Source organism: Colias croceus, chromosome 13 (assembly GCF_905220415.1).
Source record: "Colias croceus chromosome 13, ilColCroc2.1".
In the NCBI taxonomy this organism is placed as follows: Eukaryota; Metazoa; Arthropoda; class Insecta; order Lepidoptera; family Pieridae; genus Colias; species Colias croceus.
This window is the reverse complement of record NC_059549.1, coordinates 7868749-7895563: the sequence shown is the minus strand read 5'-3', so window position 1 is coordinate 7895563 and position 26815 is coordinate 7868749. Positions and strand designations below refer to the sequence as shown.

Below are 26815 nucleotides of genomic sequence, written 5' to 3'. Positions count from 1 at the left end.
GCCAGATCGTAAAATCGTCAACGTTTCACGATTTGGTCATCCACATTTGGCCAGATCGTCGATCTGGCCAAACGTGGATGGGCATTTCACGAAATGTGACCATTTTTGTTTCTTTTTAAAAATCGATTCGCTTCTGGCACTCTCCGGCCGCTACCGCGGCACGCTCGCTTTGCTCGCTCGGCTCGTGCGTTGTTTATTAAAGTCTAACCTAACCTAACCTATATTTTATACGATCTGGCCAAATGTCGATGACCAAATCGTGAAACGTTGACGATTCAACGATCTGATCAAACTATGTTAGCCATTTCATGAAATGAGCAAATCTACGATATGGCCACGACATATCTACTAATTACACAAAGATAAACGGTGTCAAACTCAGAACTAGTTGATATGTTGTTGAGATTGACTTAGGTTATTTTTAATTGTGAAGTACCTAGGTAGGTAATATTTTTTTTTACTTTATGGAGCATACTATACCTAAGAAGTCAGGAGCATACAATTAAGCTTTATTAGCTATTTTCACACACTAGTCAATTTTTATTCACCCTGATGTTATATGATTAGCATAAAAGTATCTAGTTCATTATAAAGCTACAAAACATAGCAATCAAATGTTAATTTTATATTATTTCGAGTCTTTGTACTTTTTAAACTAAAACTAAAACCTAATTTAAATGCATTTTCAAAACATAACAGAATTATCACAAATAAAATTTCTTACCATATCGACCGCTTAGTATTTTTTTATGTTACCAAAATTTTATGATTCAAAATAATTCGTTACATAACATTAACATACATAACATAGGTATGATTCTGTAAAGTTTTTGATACTCCGTTAAATGTTATTGTTCCTCATTTGTTCCTCAATTTTTTATGGTTTATGATTTATGAATAGGTATCAAAAATAGGATATAATATTATCACATTTATTCCACTAGATAACAATAGATTCTCAATTATTCACCAATTCACAAAATATGTAGTCTGCCGTTTGTAAATTTTATTTAAGTTTATAGGTGTCGGCTTCTTGATCGTGATGTTTCGATTAAGTACAAATGGTGACCTGAATAAATTCTTACAAATAATTTGGCAGCTGAGTATCAACTCTGTCTTATCTATTTAAATATACAACGATATGTTACCGTCGCGACCAGCGCGTCTCATTGGTAAGTACAATTTCAATTTTTATATAACAAATAGATTACATTAGTTACAAGTTGTACACTCCACACAACGGTAGGTAGGTAATTCGATATGGAAGGATTCAATTTGGCAAAATGACATTCGGCAAATGCCAAGTTTGGACACTTAAATCTAAAATCTAGATTCAATAGAATCGCGGAAAGATTTAGGCAGTGCGCGGATGAAGAAAATGCTAACACGTACTTATTCATCAAAACGTCCTAAAACGGACATAACTTCAAGCACTCATAATTCTCTGAAGTTATAAAATCAGAGTATAATTTCGATTGTTTCAGACTTTTGGGCTGGACGCTAGTTTGTTTCTTGATTTTTCCCATCTGCTAATGTAGTCAATCGGGTAACAAATGACAGCCGAGAAGAGCAAAAAGCCACCGGACACGTAGAACGCGATTTCGTAGCTTTGAGTCATGTCCATGAGAGCACCTGCAAATAATTTTTGTTCATTTTAATAAGATTAATAAACAATCATTTTTCATTCCAGATTATCTAGCGGCTCCGAATAGATTTCCCTAATGTACCTAAGTGTCTCATTAAATTTCACTTTGATCCATTTACTTTTTCTAATAGCACTTAGCACTTCAACGAATTTTGTAAGGAAAAGGCAAATGCAATACCTACATAGGTACATTATTCTGTAGTTGGTCCTGTGTTTTTGCGGTGAAATAAAACACGAATGCTTACCAGCAATGGGGGCGCCCAGCACAGCTCCCAAACCTTGGAACAGCAAGAATAATCCGAAACAATTGGTCAGTTGTTCGAGTCCAATGTATTCCACCACCAGGATCGACCGTAGAGACGCGAAGCAAGCTGTAAGAATAAATTAATTGTAATATCCCCATTTTCCAATTAATTAATACATAAATTAAAATAAATATTAGGTACTTGTGTACTCTTATTAAGATTTAAAAGGTTTGAACGTTTATATTTTAATGTAAAAAGAATTAAAAAAAAAGTAATGATTTCACATAGGTACGATTCAATATTTATTTTTGTAAATCAAATATAATTGTAGTTAATAAGAAAATTTCGCTTACCAACAGCGAGTCCAAAGATGGCACAGTATGCAAATTGATAGGCGTCGTGGTAGTACAGGCCGCTAATCATCGTCGCGATCCCTCCGGCAGAGAGAGCGATGTTGTTCAGCCACAGAGGAGACACCTTCGGCATCGATGACACCAATCCACAAGCAACACGTCCCACTATATTGGCAATTCCAATAGCCGACACTAACAAAATACTAGTATCTTTATCTATGCCATTATCTTTCGCTCTCTGAGCTACGTACATATACGGGACGAAGAAACCCAACATCGTAAAGAATCCACTAATCGCTAAAATGTTAAAAGTCAGCGATCTGAACAAACTGACGTCTAGCAAAGTAGCCAACGCCCTTCGGACGGCTTCTGGGCAAAGTTTGCATTTTCCAGATTGTTCTTCTTGAGTATCTACTTGGGTGGGCACATGAGTTACGGCCAAGTGATAGCCGAGCGACGTTCGTGACGTGTATTGAGGCAACCTCGCCAAACTGCCCCCAAAGAATATGTCATCACGATAAAATGGCCGGGCGACTAAATCGACGTGAGAACGGCGCGGTCGTGAATTCTGTGTCATGACTTTAACAGAGTTAGCGATCAATGGCTCAGCATTATCAATGTTGCTATTGGAGTCTTCCTGTTCGTCTTTCTCAGCCACCGGTACGGCAATGAAAAGGGGCTTATTACACATATGATTTTTTATTGTTCCCGCGGTTGCGGACGATCGCCTGGTTAAATGTGAATTGCTTCCTCGAAAAACTTCTTCGGCGGTCGGATAGCGAGTGTTATTGGCTACGCCCATCCACGTGTGGGGGCTCACTTTGTTACCGAATTGCACTTCTGGCATTCCTATACCGGAATCTAGTTTGTTGTGCAGTTTGAGCATTGAGTTTAATTTTTCAACAGCTTCTTCGTGGCGACGGGAAGTGTCGTCCTCCTCGTCCTTATCGGCCAAGGTCACTCTGACCGGATTTATGGGTCTGAACATGGCCCCGCAGACCAGGCACACCAGAACGAAACCTGTCAAAAAAACATAAATTGTATTGTTAATGTGTTTATTTTGTGTAACAGCATTAAGATAACAATTTCCGGTTTACACATGTGACCTCGGGTTTTTATTGGTCACATATGTGTGGTTAATACCTACGTCGAAAAGTAATTTTGAGCTTATATTCTTTTTAAGTAACTAGTTGCAATTTAACTGCATGTAAAAATACACAATTATTAAGTTATTCATACCACCATAGGTATGTCAAATAATAACTAATTAAAAAAATGTAAAACAGAAAATCATTTGAAGTGCTATTATTCAAATAATATTCGTAACTACTTCAAGGAATAAAGTAAAACGATAACAAGTACCTAAATATGTTTTCCTTACATACGGTAGGATTTTGATAAAATTAATGAGTTAAAACTCAACAATGGTAGACCGAATCGTTTTAATGTAGGTACATATTTAAATGAAAGGGCCATGTATACTATGATAATATAATTGATCTTACATCCATTAACAAGAATAGTGCCTCTCCAACCATATTTTTCGAGGAGCATAGCAGTGAGAGGCGCAAATATGAGGGTCCCCACACCGGAGCCGCACAGAGCCAGGCCTGTGGCCAGCGCGCGCCATCTCTCGAAGTAGAAACCAACCGTCAGCACAGCCGGCATGTAGATCATACAGAAACCGATACCTGCAACGGAATAATTAGATTAACGTATATGTAGAGCTGCAATGGAACAGGGTTTATACTTTTTACTTTTGATTTTGTTGTGTTGAGCAGCAAAGTGTATCCATTGGGATATTATGTAAGTATGTTAACCTAAATATATTTATATGAAACATACATTAACGTAACGTAAACGTTATAGGTATGTTCATTTTTAACTACAAAAAGACAGACATATCTCTGTTAATAGAAGATACATATTTGCTTATAACGTCCAAACTAAGGTCCAAACTCTGGTATGACGTAATTGTTATCAAAAGTTTTGTTTGCAAGCAAAATTTGGCTATGGTGTCAGGTTTATTTTAATTAAGTATAGGTAGTAGTAGCATATTCTAGCAAATAGTAGTTTTTATGTCGTGTGACATCCGTATAATTATATCTATTATGTTATTATCACGTTCTTTGGTGTCATTTAACTGATAATTACACGCTTAAAGTCAACATTCGTGTTAAAATAGAATATAGATTAAGAGATGCATAATTAGTCATAACTCATAACTATGTTACGAGCGAAAGTAGAGAGTTCGAGACTAAATGAGAAATTAAATTTATTTATATTTTAAAATGATTTTCTGTCAAGTAGTAGAACTAATTTGGTATAAATCCACGCTCATGGCTTGATAAATACGTGATAGATATGTGTTTTAAACAGGCTTTATGAGGATGTTATTGTCCTGTAAGCATAGATATGCTAATATTAAGTAGCTAATAATTAGTAGATACTAACCTCCCATAATTCCATAGACCAGGTACAAGTATTCAACACTCGTTGCGAAATACGACAGGGCGAAGGCGACACTCGATATAATACTACCCACAATGGTGACCACGCGGAAACCATATCTGTAAAGAAGTTAGAAAATAATTATCAAGCGCCCAATCTGCAGAATCTTCTTTTATATTGATTTCAAAAGGGAGATATTCTTGATGTTATTTGTGCCAAAAATTAGGTAAGTACTTACTTATTGGCCAAAGCGGAAACAAACGGTCCCGCTAAGAGGTAAAAACCCTGTAGCAATGAGTTCACTGGAGCCACCTGACCACCGCTTACCTGTTGATAAAAAATGCTATTGAATATATTGTAATCAATAAATTATCTCTCTAGTAGGTACAAATGGATTTTCAGTTATATTAGACTACTAGCTTTCCGCCCGCGGCTTCGCCTGCGTTTTCAAAGAAAAACCCGTATAGTTCCCGTTCCCGTGGGATTTCCGGGATAAAACCTATCCTATGTGTTAATCCAAATTACCCTCTATATGTGTGCTAAATTTCATTGTAATCGGTTCAGTAGTTTTTACGTGAAAGAGTAACAAACATCCATACATCCATACTTACAAACTTTCGCCTTTATAATAGTTGTAGGATTGGGAACCAAAACAAAGGCGTTTGTTACTCAGGTACACATCTATATTAAACGGTTTTTACAAGCGCCAATTATAATTCGCTTTTAAATTGAGTTTTATGAATGACTTGACAATTATAAATTAAAATTAAGAATGATAAGCAATTTAACGATTCATGTATTGGGGATAGAAATATCGCATACTTACCTAACTACATTTTTATACATCCCAAATTGTCTCTTGGTTAATTATTGGGTAATTATATTATATGTACTAGCTTCCGCCCACGACTTTGTACGTGCGGGATGCACGTTTTTCCCCGTTCCTCACTATATCAGTCACCTTTGAGTTTTATATATATATAGATACTAGCCGCTCGTCCCGGCTCCGCTCGGGTTGACCCGGGATAAAAACTTTTTAAAATTAAGCCTATGTTCATAAGGGATAATTTAGGAATCTATGATAAAATAATTTTTTAAATCGGTCCAGTAGTTTCTTCTTGAAACTATTACTGTAATTTCACATTTTAAATAGTATTTTTAATTTTTATAGTAGATGCAAATGGTTAGTACCTATTGTAAGTAGATAAATCAGGCTAAATTTTATTACCCATAGACTATAATTAAATATTAAATACCTCACGGCGCATATTACAATGAGTCACTAGGAAGTATAATATAAATGAAATTGTTACTTAGATAAATATCACGCATGTTAAAATTCATTTCCGAGAGGCGGGAAACAAATATTTCCGAGTTTTTACTCTTTCAATGACCGAATAGCCTTGTTAGGTGACAGTGGCATGTACGCACATATTAGTATGAATTAATTACTGTCGCACTTAATTTTTTGTGTAAACACATGTCAGCGTCTGGGGTTTTTGCTTGGATGAACATTAATTCGGTTAGAATCTTGATAAGATCAATTTTACGATACGAGTAACCGACGCGACGCACTCGTAGATATGTTGGTACACGGTACACCTTTATAGAATACAAATTACCAACGGAATTTAAAAACGTTTAATAGTTATAATTAAATTAATTCCATTTTAGGTGTAGTTTAAATAATCTATTTAGGAAATGTTGAATAAACCAGGGACTAAAGCTAACAAAATTGATATGTTTACCAATTAGAGACAATAGCAGTAACATTGTAAACATTGTAGAATGTAGAGTTCATAGAACGATCGTGTACCGTAATATTAGCAGAACGTCTAGCTAGACCAACACAAATCATGAGCGTTTTGCTGGGCGCAGTTGTTTGTTATTTGAAATACATAAAAGCCTTACATGAACCATACAATTTTTATGTGCAAAGAGCTGCGGAAGCATATATAATATTTTTCTTTAAAAAAATCCAAAAAAATTTAACAGTATATGTGCAAATAACTAAGTTACATTTAATTCATAAATCCGTTGTCAAATTATGATAACGAATTCAAACTTAATTAGTTGATAAATCCACACATAATATGTTCTTTGACCTGAACCATCATTGTAATAATATTAGTTATTAAAATTATCTTATCATTAATATTTATGACTAAACTAGATTCTCGAATACTTATAATAATTCAATGATGAAATATAATAATATAATAATGAATTACATTGTAGTATTACTTAATTTAATTCTAATTACACATAGGTACTACTTTAATAAAATATAGGTAACGATCCCTATTTTAAAGTAATTAAAAATAAAAATAATAGAGTATAGAAAATTGAGTGTGGAATGTGAACCGTGAAGCCTCTCTAGGCTAGGTCATTGTCTATACTCTATATCCTATAGTCTTTACTAACGGGACTAAATATCTAAGGTAATGCAAATACTATTAAAGCGGGGTCTTTTATAAAAGATAATTATTATTAAGTTAGCATTGTGCATTTTGTCATATAAATCTATGAAGGCATTATCACTGCTATAGGAAAAATTAAATTTTAATCAAAATTAAATCAGACTTAAGTAAGTAATATATATAGGTATTTATGGAACATGATTAATAATAAAATTAATTATGCAAATAAAATTGCTAATGGCAGGTACATGCGACTTATTTAAATTAACTGATAATGTAATTATTAATGTATACCAACGTAGTATCATTATTTACTCAAATAATTAACCAAAGCCTAAGCGCACTTTTTACATTTTTATTTGTAAAAAGTTAACAATGCATTGCGAAAATCTGTATTCACGCCTACAACATTTTCCTTGAAATAGTTTGTGTTGTCTGTTTGGCAAACTCCCAATAGTTGCGTGTAGTATAGTAGTTGATTTATCTCGTTTATTTTTAATCTTTCGATTTGTTTTTCATAAAAAGGTCAATGTATTTTCATTTTACTTTCCATTAGCTTGGTAAAATATCAAAATAATAGTAAATGATATTATTTCTTACTTAAATACGAAATAGTCCACGACGATATACGTACTAGAGAAGTATACCTACCTACAGGAAAATTGTAAATTTTTTTGTAAAAACTTATAGATATCAGCAATGGTAGTAAAAATACCCGTAGCATTGCTCTTGGATATGTAGTATAGTTAGATAGTAAACAACATTCTCTAGTAAGTATTAGCAATAAATATTGAGTACTCAGCACGCATTTTAATTATAGACTGTACGCAGAGGCAACCCTGAGAAAGTGGAAATGGAATAATTCCACGCATTCGTATTGATATGGCGTAAACCGCGTAATTAATTGAACGTCGCGTCGTCGCCAGCAAGTTTCTTTGACGTCTGTCCACTATTGAGGCTGGCTGCTCACGTAATTGCAGGCTTGACAAGCATGCATGATCATCGTCCTTGACTTTTTGGTGACTTTTTATATTAAGAAAGTAGATACTAAAAGTTATCTAGATTGTCCCCGCCTTAATTGAAATCAAGTCTTGACAAATTTTTTGTTCATAGTTTAACAGTATCGGAAAATAATTGTTTCATTTGATATTGATCTAAATAATTAATGATAAATGTCATTTCAATTATTAAAATGACCGTCCGAATCAAGTCCGAATAGACAGGTTAGGTGAAAGCTCGTATTAAATTACTTAGTACATTCAAGAAGTAAATAAAAAATCCTCTACACTTCTCCTCTTTAATTTTGCATTTGGATGATAAATCAATTGTAGAGCAAACCATTATAACTAGATGAATGAATTCTATGAATGAATGAAGGGTTAAACGCGACGGAGCCTTGGCCTTAACTTTATGGTAATTGTGAACTTGAGTTCCAAAATCCAAATTACACCTAAACCCTTTTGTTGTTTTTTAATATTCTGGAAAATATGTATACCGAAACGTGCTTTGGAAAATAACAATTTTTAACTTTCTTTTTTTTGGATTCTCCATAGTCTGTGAATACAACCCTATTTAAACAAAAATAAGTGATATAAAGGTTTAGGTACTTGTAGAGCTATAAAATTCTATCAAGGAAAAAAGTGGGTGGAAGAGTACAAAAAAAAAAAAAGAAAATTAATAATTTGTGTCGTTGCAAAAATGTTATTATTTCAAAAGTATAAGAAATGTTCGATTGACGTATGCACATGAAATTGAAATTCGATAAAACCCAATATTTAAACAACGTAATAAACTAAAGCGTTAATTAATATCTCTAAATATTTTATCTGCATTAAGCTGACAGTCACTGACTGCCTCCTTGGTACAGTGGTTGACGCGTGAGCGTAGCACCGAGGGGTCCTGGGTTCGATTCCCGGTGGAGACGAAGAAAAAAAAATGTCTCGGTCTGGTAGGACACAGAAGGCTGATCACCTACTTGTCCGTAAAGAAAATCGATCAGTGAAACAGATGTATAATGCATCTGCCCCTTACCCCAATAGGGGACATGGGACTTCACTTAAGCTGACAGTCAACTAAATTTTTATAGAAATTAGCCTCTTATTAGTTGTCATTTACAGCAGATCACCTGCCAGAGAAGTAGACCAACGTCCGATTATTTTTAAACTACCAATCCATTCACACTTACTCGTTAATTAGTATTCAATCTTGCAGCGACCTACATTTATTGAAACCTTGGACTATAACTGTGTTATGTTTGATGTTTATTAGTACTGTAGAAAAAGCCTTTGAACAATAAAATGCGTCTATGCATATCGGTCATGTGCGTAAGTTTAAAATTTAAATTTAAGCGTGACGGCTAACGCCTCGTTAGGTAAGCATGACTCATTGTTAAAGCATATAAGAATCATTGTAGCTTATAGGATTTGAGTATTATTTAAAATACGCAGTGAGTATCTTTAAAAAGGTCTTGGATTTGATAAAGAGATTCAAAAACAGAAATTAAGACAAAACTCGTAATCTCAATCTCAAAAAGTAATAGTATCTATAAGTAGGTATGTAATTTGTTTGTAACTCTATATTTTTTTAATTTATGTTTTTAATTAAATCCTTTACACACTACTAAATTATATTAGTTTATAATATTTACTGTAAATCTTTATGCCTGATACATAGTAAAAATATATCATTTGATACATAATTTAACCAATTATATAACTCGTCAGATATCGACCGGAGTAGATGGAATAAATTATCTAGTTCTAGAAACATATGTCCAATTCAAAGGCTTACATTTTAAAACGCATTTAAATACTGAAGCATTAGCTATTTAATATATACTTATGGAGGCACGTTTGTGACGTGAGAACAGCAGCGTCGTACGAGGGTGTGGTTAGTCACTTAAAATAGTCGTCACAAGATTGTTTCGTTTTGAATTAGTAATTAGGAAGACCGGTAATATTAAAGTTTTTCTTTTTTTGCTCTTGTTATACTTACTCGATTTTTAGAGGTGTTCGTTAAATGCTAAACGTATAAACGAATATAGATTTTGCAAGTCATTGATTGAAGATTCATATTAATTTATGATTATTAGGGTTCCAGGTATCAGCGTATTTTTGTGCAAATAATAATTAAGAAGGGTAAGTTAAGACTATCGTTAAATGAACACGTTGCATGTGCATTTAAGTAAAAGTTGGTGATCAAACTGCATTTATTTGTAATGTGCTTTATATTCGGTAGAGATAAACATTAAAACTTACATTGAATTCCGTCTGTATTGGTTTAAGAAGACTTCCTCCACAGAACAATATTCCATCGACGATAAAATTGCACATGAACGAAGCCGCTACCACCATCCAGCCCCAACCGCCATCGGGAGGAACAACCTGAAAATAAATATAACATAGAGATCCGATTTTATAATTTATTATATTATTTGCAACTCTGATACTACATTATTAAAACTGACTTTGTTGCAAGTGTAAAAAATAAACTACCTAAGTATCTACCAATGTAGGTATAGAGTTGATTTTGATCTAACTATTATATTGATTTTTTTCATCTAACTATTATATATATAATAAGTGATTATTTAAAGCTAAGTTATATTTAGATAACATCTAGACTCTAGATACTTTAGGTAATGATGAATAAATAAATTATTTACGCAATTTTCTTCTAATTGAAATAATTTTTCATCACTTTCGGTTGTGGGGGTAACTGGAAAATCCCCTTTAGCATCCTTGGAAACTATTGTTTCAGACATGAATAAAACTACTACTATTTTCCCGCTTTATTATTCATTTGTTGTATTCGTTGAGGGTAGATACTATTAACTTTAAATTACCTAATTGTAAGATTGCATTGCATCTATAAAACTACTGATTTGTATTGTTGCCAAATTTTGACTTAAGTTGACATGTTCATTTCGTACAGCTTATATAGGTAATAAAATTTGCTTTCATATATAACATCATTTCATATAGAGATTATTATTATATTATCTATATATACCTATATAATTACCAACTGCAAAAGTTAAATTGTTTAGCAGACGGTCAAAAATGAATATAAGATGTATTTAGTAACTAGACTAAGAATAGCCTCAAAAAAGCTTCTGACATAGTGACCTTGTCATCGAAATTTGATCCATTTCACCTATATAATCAATCACCTAATATCGTTAGTGCTACCAGTGTTACTAGCCATTTACAAAATCATATTTGTATATAGAGCAATTAGAAGTAATAGAACATGTTTCTTGGTGCAAAGCTATCGTTTATTAGAGTTACATGTTGCAAATTTATTTTTATCAAAAAGTAGTATTTCAATGTCCTAAAAAGCCACCAAAATATATGTTCCAAATATAAGAGTCGCCCAAATAAGCGAGTCTAATATAAACGTTCCAATTTTTTTAGCGATTTCCTTTCTTCTGTTCCACAATCTTAAAACAGCCATTATTCAATTGCAAGTTAATACCTAAATATCCTAGAAAATCAACAGCAACAAGGTCACAGTAATCTCAGCAAAGGCAAGAAAAATCGTTGAAAATAGGCAGCCGTTAATTATTTTTTCTGCAATGTTCCTCAATTTCCTTTTCCTTCTTATTTTCTTTGCTAATTCAGACATTTTTTGCTATCACTTTATCAATAGCATGCACTGTACATTTCTACTTTTTCATTTTTTTCATTTGCATATTTTATAACTTTACACCTTTAGTTTAGAGGCATTATCATTACAATTGCATGTTTCTATACATACTGACCTCGTTTCTATAATATCTGTTTGTGTTTTAATGGATTTTTTACAATCCCACTGCACTTTTTCGAAGCTTACAACAACGGCATAAATGTGGTAACCAACAACCACAATTATGAATGAATTATAGAATAAGGCTAATTTCATAGCAAAAATCCGTAAACTGAGACATGTCTGCTGTTTCCATTTATTAAATTTTGTCCAAAATTAGATGGCCATGAATTAATTTGTACATTGACAGGAAGACTATATTATTATGTAATATTGTGACATTTATAATTTAATTGATATTTAATTTTATTATCTATAAACGATTTCGGCCAGTATCCAAATAGCAAAGGCTCTAATAAATTACAGAAAATATATATTCTTACACAGATAATATTATACTTACCAGCAAGAGTTCCACATTTTTGTAAAGTATCCATAAAAAATACCTTGTAAGCAGCTTATACGGTCTCTAAAGTAAAGCAAAGTCAACTAAAGAATACCAGCCCAAGTAAATTTAACCTGAAGGTGCAAAAAACATGGCCCATTGCTTACCAAAGCTGCCTCAGGTTCGGAATCATCCGTGGGAGTGTCTCGTCCCAGGCCGCTCTCGTCTGAAGAAGGGGTCTCGAACGGACGCTCGTCCGTGGCTACTCGTTGCACCATCGTGTCCACTGCAACAATATGAAGAGATAAATAAACCAGGTCACTTTCTTTATCATCTGATGTATGGGATTTCAGAAAAAGGGTAATGTACGTAATCATAGAGTTGTGTTACAGATTTTTTATATGTTTATTCAGAAAGCCATGAGCGTGCCGCGTATGCATGGCATAATATGACATTGGAGAGATCAGTAGTGGTTATTATATATGTACGAAAATTATGTATTGAAATATTTAGACGATCCTTCCAGTTCTGCATGACCATTTGTATTAAAATCATGATATTATAACGTATTATGATATTATGACACGTGTATGACTATTTCTCGTGTAACAAATGCAAACGTAAACGTGAATAGAGGAGAATTAAAGACACAGCTGTACAATAAATGTGTCGCATTATGGACGCAACACAACAAATAACTATTTAATTGACCCTGACTATGATAGTCAATACTGGTTCTATCCAGAAAACTTATTACGTATTGGATTTTACTTTTCAATATTATATTATTGTCTTAGACGGAACTTTAAACAATGCCATTTCACACTTATTTTGAAACTATAAAAGCTATTGTTTCCGAAATAGATCTATTGTTTACAGATATGTTGGTTTAACTGCGTTTTTAACTTAAGATAATATTATGGAAAATGCTCATAAATCATTGTTTACTACGAGAATGTCCTTAATATGAGAATTATTTTACCGACATCTTTGAAATAAAATAAAGTTTCATTTGAATAGTAATTTTACTTGAACTAAATATTCACAAGAATACAGTACGATGAAAAGCCCGCCTTGTAAAGGTGAGTAAGTATGTAATTTTCCTATCGCTTAGGAAAAATTAAGCCCTATGATAAGCTCGGGTATGTGGATCGATGACCGTGTAACCCTTCTGCAAGTGCCGCATAAATCACGACGAGCAAGATAATACATAATATTGATAAATATTTTGAATTGCCTTTATAGCAATAATTATTCCAACAAACAACAACTTATATTATCCATGATTCGGTATGATGCTGTAAGTAATCATCGCAATTTTATAGATTTTGTGTCAGTTTTACGTCATATATTGTAAAAAAACAAATATGTTTTTATTATTATCGTGCAAATATCATAAAGTAATTAATCTATCCAAACTAAGTAAATATTCATTTATTGCGCATTTAATTGGTAATTAATATGCATTTGAAATGGAAATATGATATAAAATATTAACTTCCGATAACTTTAATCACCATTACACCAGTCTATAGAATAGGTATGTGATAGGTAAAAGCTCTATAAATATAACGACTTCAATAGTCATTTAGTTAACATTAATGGTAGGTATTTTAATTTATCTTATGTTAGTGGTGGGATTCGTGATAAGATTCTATAAATAAATAATATTATATTTATGCGTTATGAGTTACGTAGATTGTTATTAGAATAGCTTTTATACGTAGATAAATAAGATAAGTAGTGATTATTTATGAACGAATTTATAGTTAAGTCGCAGCTTGTTTATAAGTTACACTTCAGTCTATTTATACGTTTGTTGATAATTGATAGTGACGAAATGTAAATTATCGTGTTTACTCTTGCGGGGGTTGCTTTGCAGTGTTAACAGTCAGAGGTCACATATGAAAAAACAAGATAGCGAATAATGATAAATATTTATTGCGAAAAATGGGCATATTTCTATGTAAAATTTTAGCTTTATCTTCGCGTGAATCATAAAGCTTTTCTTACGTAATAAAACACAGAAAGACTACATGTATTCGAAAAATTGAAGTTACGTTTGTAGAAAACAGTCAGATACCTAGAACATGAATTCAATAAGCAGCTGGGAGCAGCGATGTAATTGCTTTTAAAATTCGGTCGAAAATGGTAATTTGTGAAATCTACAGCTCAAGCAATTTGATATGGAATGTAATTAAAATTAATGACAAGGTTAAATAAGACTGTAATCTTGATAGACTTTGGTTAATGTGGTTCTTCCGGCAGCTCGTCATCCCGGCGTCTATTATACAGATATATCATCTGAACCTTATGTGAACCCAGTAATAAGTAGTATCTTCTGTTGTAATCAAGCTATAATTATTATTGTTTGAAATTTTCCAAGCAAAATCTTAATAAGTCACATCCATAAGCATTTAATTGGCTTTGTGTTTAATATACTTATTCTTTATCTAATGAGTATTTAATTTATCGTTTTCTTATTATTATTAACATGTAATGTTTTACAATCACACTTGATTTAATTGAAGGCACATTAGAGGAGCTATTTAAAATTTTAATACTATTTATAGAATTACAAGATGAAATACTTATATAATATGATCATTCGATTCTTCCAGAGCTTTCAAGGTAAGATTACGGATCGTTGCTCAATCATACGTAATTAAGTTGTACCTATTTTTATTGATAATCCTATTTAAACGATAAAGATGTAAAAATATTCGAGATGAACGTAAGATACTAAGAGTTATGCTACTTACTGTTATTCATAATCTGTCTTGCGATGTCGGAATAACCAATATTGTATTTTCCAGTTCATTAGATTTAGCAAAATAGCAGACTACTTGTATGTACCGCAGTGAATACGTAACTGTGTTAATTATTCGAAAAATATTATGTTTATATCGCATAATGTTATGTAAATTTTCAAGTTCTATGCCATTCAACACATTAGTGATCAGAATCAGGTTTTGTTGGCGATTGCTATGAATGTTCTGAATACTGCGTATTAAGTTTTTCAGAAGTAGCCTACAGGAATGGAGTTAAATATGATATGAAGTTTTTGTTACCATAAAATGATCATATTTTTATACAGGTTTCTAACCACATAAGTAATTATTATATTGGTACCTACCTAGGTAATATATAATAATATATGTATTATTATTCGGTCGTACAAGAGTTACGATATAAGTTTTGCGAAAGCTTTTCTTTTTAAAATCATTTTTTATAATTAATTGTTTAATTTCACTTAATATGTAACAAAAATAATTTAAATTGATTTTAAGAGAAAAAGAACATATTGTTGAAACCATTTTTCGTGTAAAGCTAAATTGTCGGCAGGATGCAATTAAATCCTTTCTATGGGATAAATTATACGGATGGTTTGTAGAACAATTTCAACATTAACCATATTGAAAATGCGCCAAAGGAAAAGTTAAATATTTGTATGTAACATATAAGTAGTTAATTGGTACAATTTAGTCATTAAATCTGATAGAGATCGACTCGAACTAGTTACAGCTGTCAGAAGCTTACGTGTAAATCCAAGAAGCTTATATCCTCTAATACACTGGAGATTGCACTATGACCATTAACTTGAAACAAGAAACTATGACATTCAATGACGTCAGTCATGTTATTTGTCTCTTTCTGTCGAGTGACCACGCTGGTTTGTAAATTCAGGATTTTTCAAAATAGAAAAAACTAAAAATCATGGTCTATAAATAATAACGACATATATTTTTAACAGTATTTATATTATAATATTATGGTCATACTTTATAGGTAGGTACATACAATTTTAATTGGTATAGAATGATAGTTATAAATAACTTTTGGCTACAAAGCTTGGATATGAACCGATATATAGCATTAACATCCTTTGTAAATAGAGGAAAGTTGTGTTTTGCATCAGATGCTGTTTACCAAATTGTTAGCTACTCAGATCTTCTTTTTAAACGCGTTGCTTCGACGGGTCAATTTCAAGCCAGAATCATCAAAGAAAAACTGTTTATAGCAGCCTTGCACAAATTTCAGCTAACTTTACAAAGTTTATTTTTCAAAAGGTATTTTTTTCTGGGTCGTAATCCTCAGTAACCTTGATGGGCACATATATTTCTTTTTATTTTACTTTTTGGAAAGCTGAAATACGTAAAACAAAAAAATATGAGGTAAGTTAAAAAAGTATAAATTTCAATGTAAAAACGAACAATCTTATAACTACATGTGAGTGTAATACCGATGTCATGTGTTGTTTCATTACTAGTAACAATCTTTAAAATGGTGTTCTAAATTTTCATCATAATATTGTTATTACAATATATTCTCTTCGCTATCCATAAAAACTCGTCATCATGGTTACCTTACTTGTTAAATCTGTTTATTGAAAACTTGTTGAAAAATGATAAAGTATTAGGGAAATAACAAATTTAACATGACTGCTTACTAAAATGATGCTAAATTAGACAATTTTTGCCATTGAAATGATTCTAAACAGGTAAATGCAGGAGTATTGAGGAATATTGTAAATAACGTAAATATACACTTGCCTGTGAAATTCTATGCCAGAATTTGGTGTCCAAACACTTCTGCAATTTTGCACAATACAATGCATTCTTTATATTCGGAAAATATTCATTAAATAAGCAACAATATTAACTTAAATATTCGAAGCGACGCAATTTTTTTGACACACATGCCATATTGACAAAGTGAGAGTTGCTACAATTTTATTATGGTGACTACCCATAATCAGGGAGTATCGCTTTTTAATAATTGGTTCAGATACTTAGTTTATTTAGCATAAATAATAATTGTCTCATCCAACAATGCTTCTGAATGACGTTGTTGGCAATTTATCAACAAACTCATGTACAAAAACTAACCTTTTGCACAGAATATTACAGCATACATAGTAGCCTTGGGAAAACTTCGTATTAACAGTGGCAATACCAAGTTAGGTGTGAAAGTGATAAAAAACATGAACTGGGCAATATTTTCTTGTTACACGTCAATGTTCATACCGAAATCTCCAGTGTATTAGATATAAGCTTCTTGTGTAAATCAAACGATTTGCGCGCGAAATGTGGTCGCGGCGACTTTCCATATCTTCAACTAGTTTATACTAGAAATAATCGTAGCTAATCATAGACACATTTAATTATAATCTGTGATTATAATGGAGCTTCATTTTTTAAACTTGGATGGAAAGAAAATACGAAGTTTCAGCCGCGTAAAAGAGAAATTATTCAAGTAACTACCTATCCATGTTTCAAAATTTCCTAATACTGGATACGCAAGCTTTTCTTTATAACAATTTTGTACTTTTACTAGATTATTAATAATCCATTATAAACGTGAAATACCTCTTATAATTATTGGAGTTTCATTTCAGAAGATCATAAAATATAAGTTGATCGCAACAGGTTTTCATGAATTATACGGTTATATTCCATGATCGTTTGACATTTATACAAGTGTTTTAGATGAAATGCATTTAATTCGAACAGGTATGTACCTAAACAACACATACCTGTTCATAAAGAAATATAATAATAATACAAAAACTCATTTGAAGGAGCTGAATTTAAAGTAAGAGCTGATGTAGAGCATGCAAAATGGATAATATATTAAATGACTTGTCAAGCAGCGCATAATTTGCAAACATTTCTGTTTTCATTCTAAATGGCGAAAAAGGAAAAATAGCGCAAAAAATAGTTTTATAGTCGAGCCAATTTAATAGGCAACATTTGACGTCTATCAATTTTATCTTCGAAGAGATGTAACTTGTATAAAAACATCGATTAAAGTGAATTAATCGATACGGATTTGAAACATTTGTCAATCGAATTTATTAATTTATGATGATTTTTATTCACAAGTAATCAATGCATTCGATTCTAGATGTCAGATTTCGATTTTTAGAGTAACATCTCTGGTATTTAAAAAGAAAAAAGGTTTATTGACACAAAATTGTAGCGACGTCAGTTCTTCAATTCAGAAATTGTTTATTATGTTTAGAATGGTTTATCAGTAAAATTAAATCTTAAAATTACTTGTATTGGTTATTATTATTATAAATATGTAATCATAATTTAAAAAAGTTAAGCAAATGTGCAGTTCTAACAAAACGAAATATCATGTTATTCTATGTCGTCGTTACTAGGTTACGTTGTTGAATTTTGTTGAACTGTCAAATGTTGCCTATTAAAATGGCTCTACTATAAGTATATAGGTCTATCATGGTAGTAAGTATGTACCTACTTGCGCAATTCGATCAAGTATAATTACAAGAAAATGTAATTATTTTTTTTCCGATGCTTTAACTTATTTATTTTAATTCAAGAAACAAAAAAGCTATAGGTACCTACGTACGTTACAAGTGAGAAATAATAGAAAAAAAATGTGTGCGTGTACTATTGTACACACGTAAGAAGTGAAACTTCTTTATGACCTTATTTTTCAAAAAATAATTTACTAGGTATATGCAACTTTACAGAAATACATCAAATCACGCGCGGTAGCGATAAGAAAAAGATGGCGCGTAACGGAAAAAATGTCACGCGTAACGAAAGAATGTTACACTAAAATTTTTTTCAACCCCGATAAAGATGTTTCACTTCAAAAAACAAAACACTAGCGATAATAAAACAATTATATCCGTTGTCGTAGTAACTTGCAAATTAAGGAAAAGCAAGGAAAACATGTTTATATATCACCTTACAGTCTATGAAGGGATTGTTTGTAAACAGACACTTTAATACGCATAAATTCAATATGACTACATGAATAATATTGTCGGTATTATACAGATTTACATAAAAATGTTTATAATAATAATTCCAAATACGCTTTAAAATTTTGCTTTACTTTATATAAATTATCTGTATATAAAAATGCCACAGGGAAAACTGGTATGCACAGCTACATAAATCGATTTATTATAATATACATATATATATAATGTATTAAGTAATCGAAAAGTTATAACTACCTAGGTATATGTTATGATAAGATTTTGCTTATTATTTATAGCGGTGGTTATAGAGTAGGTATGTAATGAGTAATGACGTCGTACGTTAACCAAATATTTTTTTAAAAATTGTGTGATAGAACTAATAATTATTATCAGTCTTCCTATGGTCAGATAACCATATTGGCTTCTAGATAAACATGGCCTCTTGTTTAATTGCAAATATTAGTTTTTATTTACGAAAACAGGTTTGGATAGTTTGGTGTCATGTTTTTAATAGATATATATTGGGACTGAAAGTTTGAGTTATTTGATAAGTAAGGTAGAAGAGGTAATTAACGCCCGCCTAACAAAAATCTAATTTTTTATTTATTAAAACTACTTTAAAGCACATAAACAGACGACGAGTAGGTTTGATATTTCTTTCTAAACCGAAATATACCAATTAAAACGTGAAACTATTTATGTTTCATGACATAAAGACATCTTTTTAAAAACCTTTTCTTGGGCGTTTATAGAAATACTGTGTTAAATAGCGCCCGTTTATGAAAGAAAATTGTGTATGCCTAAAATACGTTCATATAGAATTTCTGCTAAGTAAAATATAAAAAGCACGTTATAAAATTTCTTTATTAAAAATAAAAGAAGCTCAAGAAAGAAAATTAAGTATTAAAACTATAAAATTCGTAACTCACATAAAGTGACTTGTTTCTTCAAGTTGTAACGATTTTATACTTTTTTATTTTAGTTTAACTAATCAACGTTAATATTAGTAATCTTCTACCATACTTTAAACAAAAAAAAAACTAATTTAACGCCCCAAGGTCCGTTTACTGGGCGTTATTACGCGACTGGGCGTTATTGACATATTTTTTAAATTTTGAAGTAATTAAGTAAATCATTTTGAAAATATTTACAGAATATGAAGTGTGGTTATGTATATTACTGCCAAATTATAAAATAATCCAAGAAATAACCTGAAAAAACAACTGAAAACTTATAGTTTCGTTAGAAGAAATTTTTATAACAGCCAGTGCACGTCTAACGCTCTTGAAACGAAAGCTGCTACTGGCAAAGATGGCGACTCCAGACTTACGCAACCGCGCTAGGCGCGTTCCTATTGGTGCAATTCATTTGTGCGTGAGGTACGATGCGGGTCTATTGAATATAAGTGGGTTTTTTGAAGTTCGGGCGTTATTTAACAGAGGGCGTTAATTGACACACCTACCTTACATATTTCTTAGATTATGGATTGGTCTCCGCGCGCGCGCTACGACTAGATACCGCTCCACCTAAAAACAATAGCTCCGTGAGTGCGGCAACTCAGTTCTGTAGTGTGTGTAAGGCGATTTGTAAGGACGCTAGTGTGTGTGAAGAATTGTACTGCCAGCTACATAAATTTTACCCCATAAATGGGAAATGGGCTATCTTGGAAAGAAGTTTGAAAAATATTTTTATTTCATTTTGGCCTTGCCGGGAATCGAACCGATGAACATGTGACTCAAATCCACTTGCGATGCTACTATACTATCACAAAGGTTTTTTAAAAGTAAAAAAGCGGTAATAAAAAAAATAACATATAATATATGAGTCATTTGAATATTTGAATGCCATAAAAACCAAAAAATATAAATTCAAGAAAGGTCGTGTTCCATCGTTACAATATTGTATTCACTGAAAAGTGCTTCATATTGGTTGAAATGGTTGTTAAATCATCTCAATAGATGGCGCGCGGTGTGTCCCTTAAGACACATAAAACTGAAAGGATAGAATAAATTCGATTGCTCAGGCGGGTCACGAGTGGCTGAGTTGGTTAGGCATCCGCCCCGGAATGGCGCGAAGGATGCGGGTTCAAGTCCCGCCTCGTGATCGAATTTTTTCTATTCTTTATAAATTTATAAGGTTAAACAGAAATAAATAATTGTTATTATAATTTTTTTATAATATGCGTTAGTAATAGACAATAGTATTGAAAAAAAAAAACATTATGAATAAAATAAGTTCAAATAAAAATTGGGTTTTTGGGATATGCAGTACGGCAACACTAAATGGCGTCGTATTTTCGTAAACAACATTTTCAAAGTACAGGTGAAATATTGAATAATACGATTATTCCTGATGGTACATGATCCCAGTGTCTTTCTTATTATTTGTTGTATTTTTTTTAAACAGTTTTATGGCACAAACAGGCATTTTACTTCAGGTTTTGTCCAAAATCTTTAGAAACTATCGGTACGCCCTCTCCACACAATGCTTGTGACACGACTGGCTCGGGTACGCCGATTTCGGCGTACTTTTAGTTGCCGCATTTTTCGAGTACGCCGGCGGTATCTAGTCGTAGCGCGCGCGGAGACCAATCCTTAATCTAAGACATATTTCATATAATCAATTATAATTTATACTGCCCAATTATTTGAAACTTTTTGCATATTATGCGCCTATGCGGCTCTACAAAATTATTGAAAAAAAAAACAGTGGCCAAAATGATCCTGTCCATTATTGTTCTAAAGCAGTAGATAAGTAATAAAATATTCATATTATTAATTTACATAACTATGTATATTAAAAATTACACATACTTACATTAAAGTTATGACACAAAAACTCTACCTATTAGTTCACCAAATAGCTTGTCCTATAAATCAAAACTATCACAGCAATATAATTCATTCTGTACGAATGAATGAAAAAATGGTATCGATGAATGGCCCATTCATATTTGTTGGCGCCAAAGACGGTGAACCCAAGAATTCTTTTGAACTTGAAGCGCCACGGTTGTCCCACGCCTAGTAAAGGATCGCGGTCGTCACTTCTAGGAATTAAGAAAACATTATTCTTTGTAAAAAAAAGCATCTATTGATACATCCCATCCACATTATGGAATATTCCTACGGCTTTTCACACGTTGTTTTTTTGTGGCACTTTATATATTGTGAATGTTTTAAGGGTTTAATTGTCCGCTTGATATTTTTTTTAACATTATTGTTTTTGGTTTTAGGTTCATTAAACGAAGATAACTAGTATTGTTTAGGTAAATTTGTCATAGTCATTTGTTTAAGTAAGTATATAATATTTTGTAGGAGGATCTCATCAGCTGTAGCGGCGCGAATTAGTCTTTATTTGATCAAAAATTAAGATGCCTGTTATGAAATTGAAAGACAAGAAAACTCTTATGTACCTACATATCGACTGCCGTGTATTTTATTATAAACGAAAAGTTGTACTTCAAACTTGAAATCTGTAAATATAGTTTAAAATTTTATAAAAATTATACATAATATGAAAAGCATAGGGCATTAATCTATTTTAATTAACCACAAAAATTTTCTTTGGCACAGTTTCACATGAATCTCTAAACACACTATGGAATGGGGTCAACTTACAATTTGACAACCAGTCGTTTATCTCAAATATCAATAATGTTATCAGACAAACAAACATGTGAGTCGCAGCCTCTTGTTTCTATATATAATATCATTGGTCGCAGCACGCAATATTAAAAATGTTTGCCCAGAGTAAGGAATTAAGTATTATTTTGTTGATTGTTTTTAATTTATACAAAAATATAGGTTAAGGTTTATACTAATGAATACTCATCTACTATTGCATTAAAGGTATTTCAAATAAACAAATGTAACACTAGATCATAGTGAAGTCCAAAACTAATTTAACAATTAGTTTCTCAGTTTTATGCCGATTCTTATGGAGTTTCTTGCCGATTCTTCTCCATAGATACTGCTTTCCGAATCGGTGGTAAATGTTAAAAATACTTATCTATGTAATGATGATTCGAAAGTGCTACTAAATAGTAGTCTAATTGAATAAATGAATGTTTGAGTTTGAGTTTGAATTCATTTTCAGACACTTCATTACAGCAAAGTTTAATGGTTTCCTTATTAGCTAAAAAAATGTTTAGTATATTGATTTATTCAATCATTGTTCCATGCTACATTTTGTTTCCATTACTATTTAAAAAAAATAATTACGTACTATGTACCTATTTAGTATATATATATATATTAATTAAGTTTTATTAATTAGTCATATGTCGCACTAAATTATATGAATAGGTATTCTTTACGCAGAAACAATAATTATTACTAATTAGAAAATTACAATTTAATGAGATTTATTACCTACTTATTTATATATTTATTAACTTCAGGATACATGCATACGGATATTGTTCAAATGCACATCTAAAATCGTATTTATATTCCTGCTACAAGAAATTGTAGAATTTTAGAACCAGGAATGCAAGAAGCAAAAAGAGGATATTCAAATTGTAATAATATAACACAACACAAGCAGCTTTCGCGATCAGCATCAGCGGTAAGGTGCGGAATAAATTTCCAATCCGTCTCAATTGAGCCCGACAAGTTTTACTTATGTCCTGTCTGAACGTAAATAAATAAAAAATGCATTTCAGTAAAGGTCGAATACAATATGAGCTTTGTAACGTGTTTAGTGTTTACATTCACTGGAAACTAGTTTTTTGTTTCAAGGCTCAGTGGGTGAAACAGATGGTCCTGCACTGCCCACAAATTGAGACAAGTCCGATACATTGCACGTACTAAACCGCACACAAAGCTTTCTTCTATGAAACAGTTTCAAAAGGATTTGTTTCGTCTTTAACAATTTGTAACAGTATTTACTCCTTTACTCGATAGGTAGGAATGTATTTGAATCCTTATTAGCGTTCTACCGGGAGCGGAAATTCATCCGGACTCCAAAGCTATTGTTAATTTTACTATCTGTATTGACATTTACCGTCGCTTGCCCTCTAGCTCTACTTATCATTTATACAACAATAATTAAAATAAACGCTAATGGAACTATTTCTATATTATTTTATTTAGCCTATTTTGCGGATATTAATTTAATATTAATGTAATAATTGTAGCGGAAATGAAAATTATTATATGGACTAAGTTAGCAGGAAAGAAAATGTAAGGTTAATTAATATAAAATATTTTTGATCTGCTTAAAATTGTTCTATACAAAAACTCTACATATGCATTTTATTGCAATTTTCAACCATTATTCTTGAAACATAAAAAGCCTGTGAACAGTGATTGGTAATAAAACAAACTGACTACCTAAACGATCTTACTTTCTCTTCGTTTATTGAATTTCAAAAGGTCTTTGACATCAAAATTTTCCTTGCAACTTTTATGTTGGTTACCGTAAGTTATGTTTGTGTTGCATAAAATAAATATGTGTATAGGAATTTACTGTTTAAATAGTATACGTTACGATATAAATTTGCGTGAACAGTTAAGCTTGAACTAAGCAATGTTATCTGCTAACTGAAGTCGAGGGTAAGGTCAAATATAGCAATCACAACTGAGTTTCTCATGACCATTGACGTATTTGATGATAATAATTTAAATTAGGTACTTACTTAAATAATAAAAACAATACGTTAATAGAATTCAATATTAGATATAGATACGTTTTAAAAGTATGAAGCAGATATACTTGCAATTTGCATAAAACAAGTGTTTATTAGTTACTTAATTACTTAATATTTCTAGTAACTACATAATAACTTAATCTCATGCAATTTTTTCAGTACGCGATTCAATAAAAATTTGAATTTGGTTGATTATGATTACTTTTAATTAAATGAAACCGCGTAAATTAAACCTGTATGATTGAGTGTTTATTATGCAAAATCAATATGTATGGGTTCATTCTTCACGCTAAAATGCTAACAAACCCACTTTATGAATTAATGTATACTCAATAACTAAATTAAACACAGTTTCCTCGTTAAAAGATCATTTAAACTCATTTTAAAAAGTATATAACTTTAAATAAGTATTTATATAACCTTGTATAAAAATGTCCCTCTAGCGTGAATATCAATTTATCAGTACGTTTAATTGTTATTTAACAAAAACCTGTATTTTATTATACTCGATATTTTGAAACTCGAGAATGACATTTGTTGTAGAGGTGAGAACGTGTCGTGGACCAAAAATAGTTACGTCTGCGCATCTCGTGCTTAAAGTTTAAAAATAAGCTGTAACTAGCTTCGTTAAATGTCACTCACCCTAATGCACCGACACTATTGTAGATACTTGTCCGTGCAAAATCTAAAAATCCTGAACTTCACAAGTACCACCGAGCAATCACCGATTCCGAAATGCCGGCTTTTTAGCATAAACGCGAACGCGTCGCTTACACTCCCGCCTTTTCAGACTTTCAAAATCTAACACGTGATATTATTTAAAATGAAGAAAGCGGGATTTTTAATTCACAATACACATTGAGTTTAAATATAATTGATTAATTTTAATGTTATCGTAATATATTTAATGTGCGGTAGCGCGTGTCTCCATCGCCGGTTGAGAATGTACTGAGTGGCGCCGGCGACCGACGGCCATGTTTAAAGCATGTTGTAGTTAAGTCGATAAAAAATATTTTGTTTCCATTTCAGCGAACGTCCTGTGCATTCAGAGGGTCAGTAAACGTCACAAGCTTTAATTGACAATATGACCTAACTCTGCCCAATACCCTCTAAATTATAAAACTTTTGCTCTACCTCACGACCCAAAGAGCATAAAAACTATAAATACATATTATTACATATATGACATACTTGATATCCATTAGGTGTCTCTCGTTAACTCTGTTATATATTTGAAACGCCAATTTATTTAAACTTAGCACAGATTATCACAATATCACCCTCACTTCTGCTTTCTTATACTTTCCCAGCTTTTTGATACTTATATAATTAGATCACCACAATAAAACGAATATTAAACACTTCTTCTTTAGAAAAATACTCACTTAAAATTAGTACCTATGTATACTAGATAGCAATAATCATTGTACTTGAAAACAAATTAATAATTAAATTAATATTTCAGCAACAAAAATAGTCTTATCTTAACGGTTTTAATAATTAATTAGCTTTAAGGAAAATTGGCATCTAAATGAAGCTTAACAAAACCGGATTCTTATTACTTACATTAAATAAGTAGTTTTGGTTATAAATTGTAAATATTACTTAGATTTTACTTCTAAGCTCTACATTATGATGAGCAAGCGCGTGAAAATAAATTTAAGTATCTACTTAAGTCTAAATTTTGCAAAACTTATGGTTTGTTTAAATTATTACATTAAGTGAATCGTAAATATACAGTATTATCTTTAAAATACATTAGTCGATACGCCCCCATAATTTTATTTTTAGATCGTCTGTTGAAAGAAAATGCAAAAGAAAATAATTCGAAATGCTCGAGAACAGTTAACAATTTTACGAAAATACATTTTTATCTGTAGGTAAACACTATTTATTTTTAAATTGTACGAAACAAAAATAACGTACATTTGGTACATCAATGAATGTAATTTTCCTGATAACATAACAATAACTATATACTTACGAAGTTAAAACCACGTAATGTCGTGTATTTTATAAAATGTACTTAACATGCAGTCAATTTTATATTTGAATTGATCTATATTTATAAAGACGATATATTTAAAATATATTATGGAAAACTATATATAGTATCCATATGATTGGCAACCTTTCAGTCAATCAAGGAGCCAAAAAATTTGAACCGCATTTAATAGA

General features: G+C 31.6%; 1 protein-coding gene across 2 annotated transcripts; it reads right to left on the bottom strand.

Moving 5' to 3' along the window:
* Window positions 1–242: 242 nt before the first annotated feature.
* Window positions 243–25590, bottom strand: LOC123696645 (monocarboxylate transporter 2). Of its 2 annotated transcripts, none has more exons than XM_045642969.1 (9): window positions 25280–25590; window positions 12413–12531; window positions 10372–10497; window positions 4933–5021; window positions 4698–4813; window positions 3749–3934; window positions 2244–3263; window positions 1891–2016; window positions 243–1632 (listed from the first exon to the last, which is right to left on the bottom strand). In XM_045642969.1, the coding sequence occupies exons 2-9, from the start codon at window positions 12521–12523 to the stop codon at window positions 1481–1483; spliced, it is 1926 nt and encodes a 641-aa protein (XP_045498925.1). In that variant the 5' UTR covers window positions 12524–12531; window positions 25280–25590; the 3' UTR covers window positions 243–1480. The 2 variants fall into 2 exon arrangements, with proteins under 2 accessions (XP_045498925.1, XP_045498924.1); XM_045642968.1 differs by lacking the exon at window positions 25280–25590 and adding an exon at window positions 15008–15111.
* Window positions 25591–26815: the final 1225 nt, after the last annotated feature.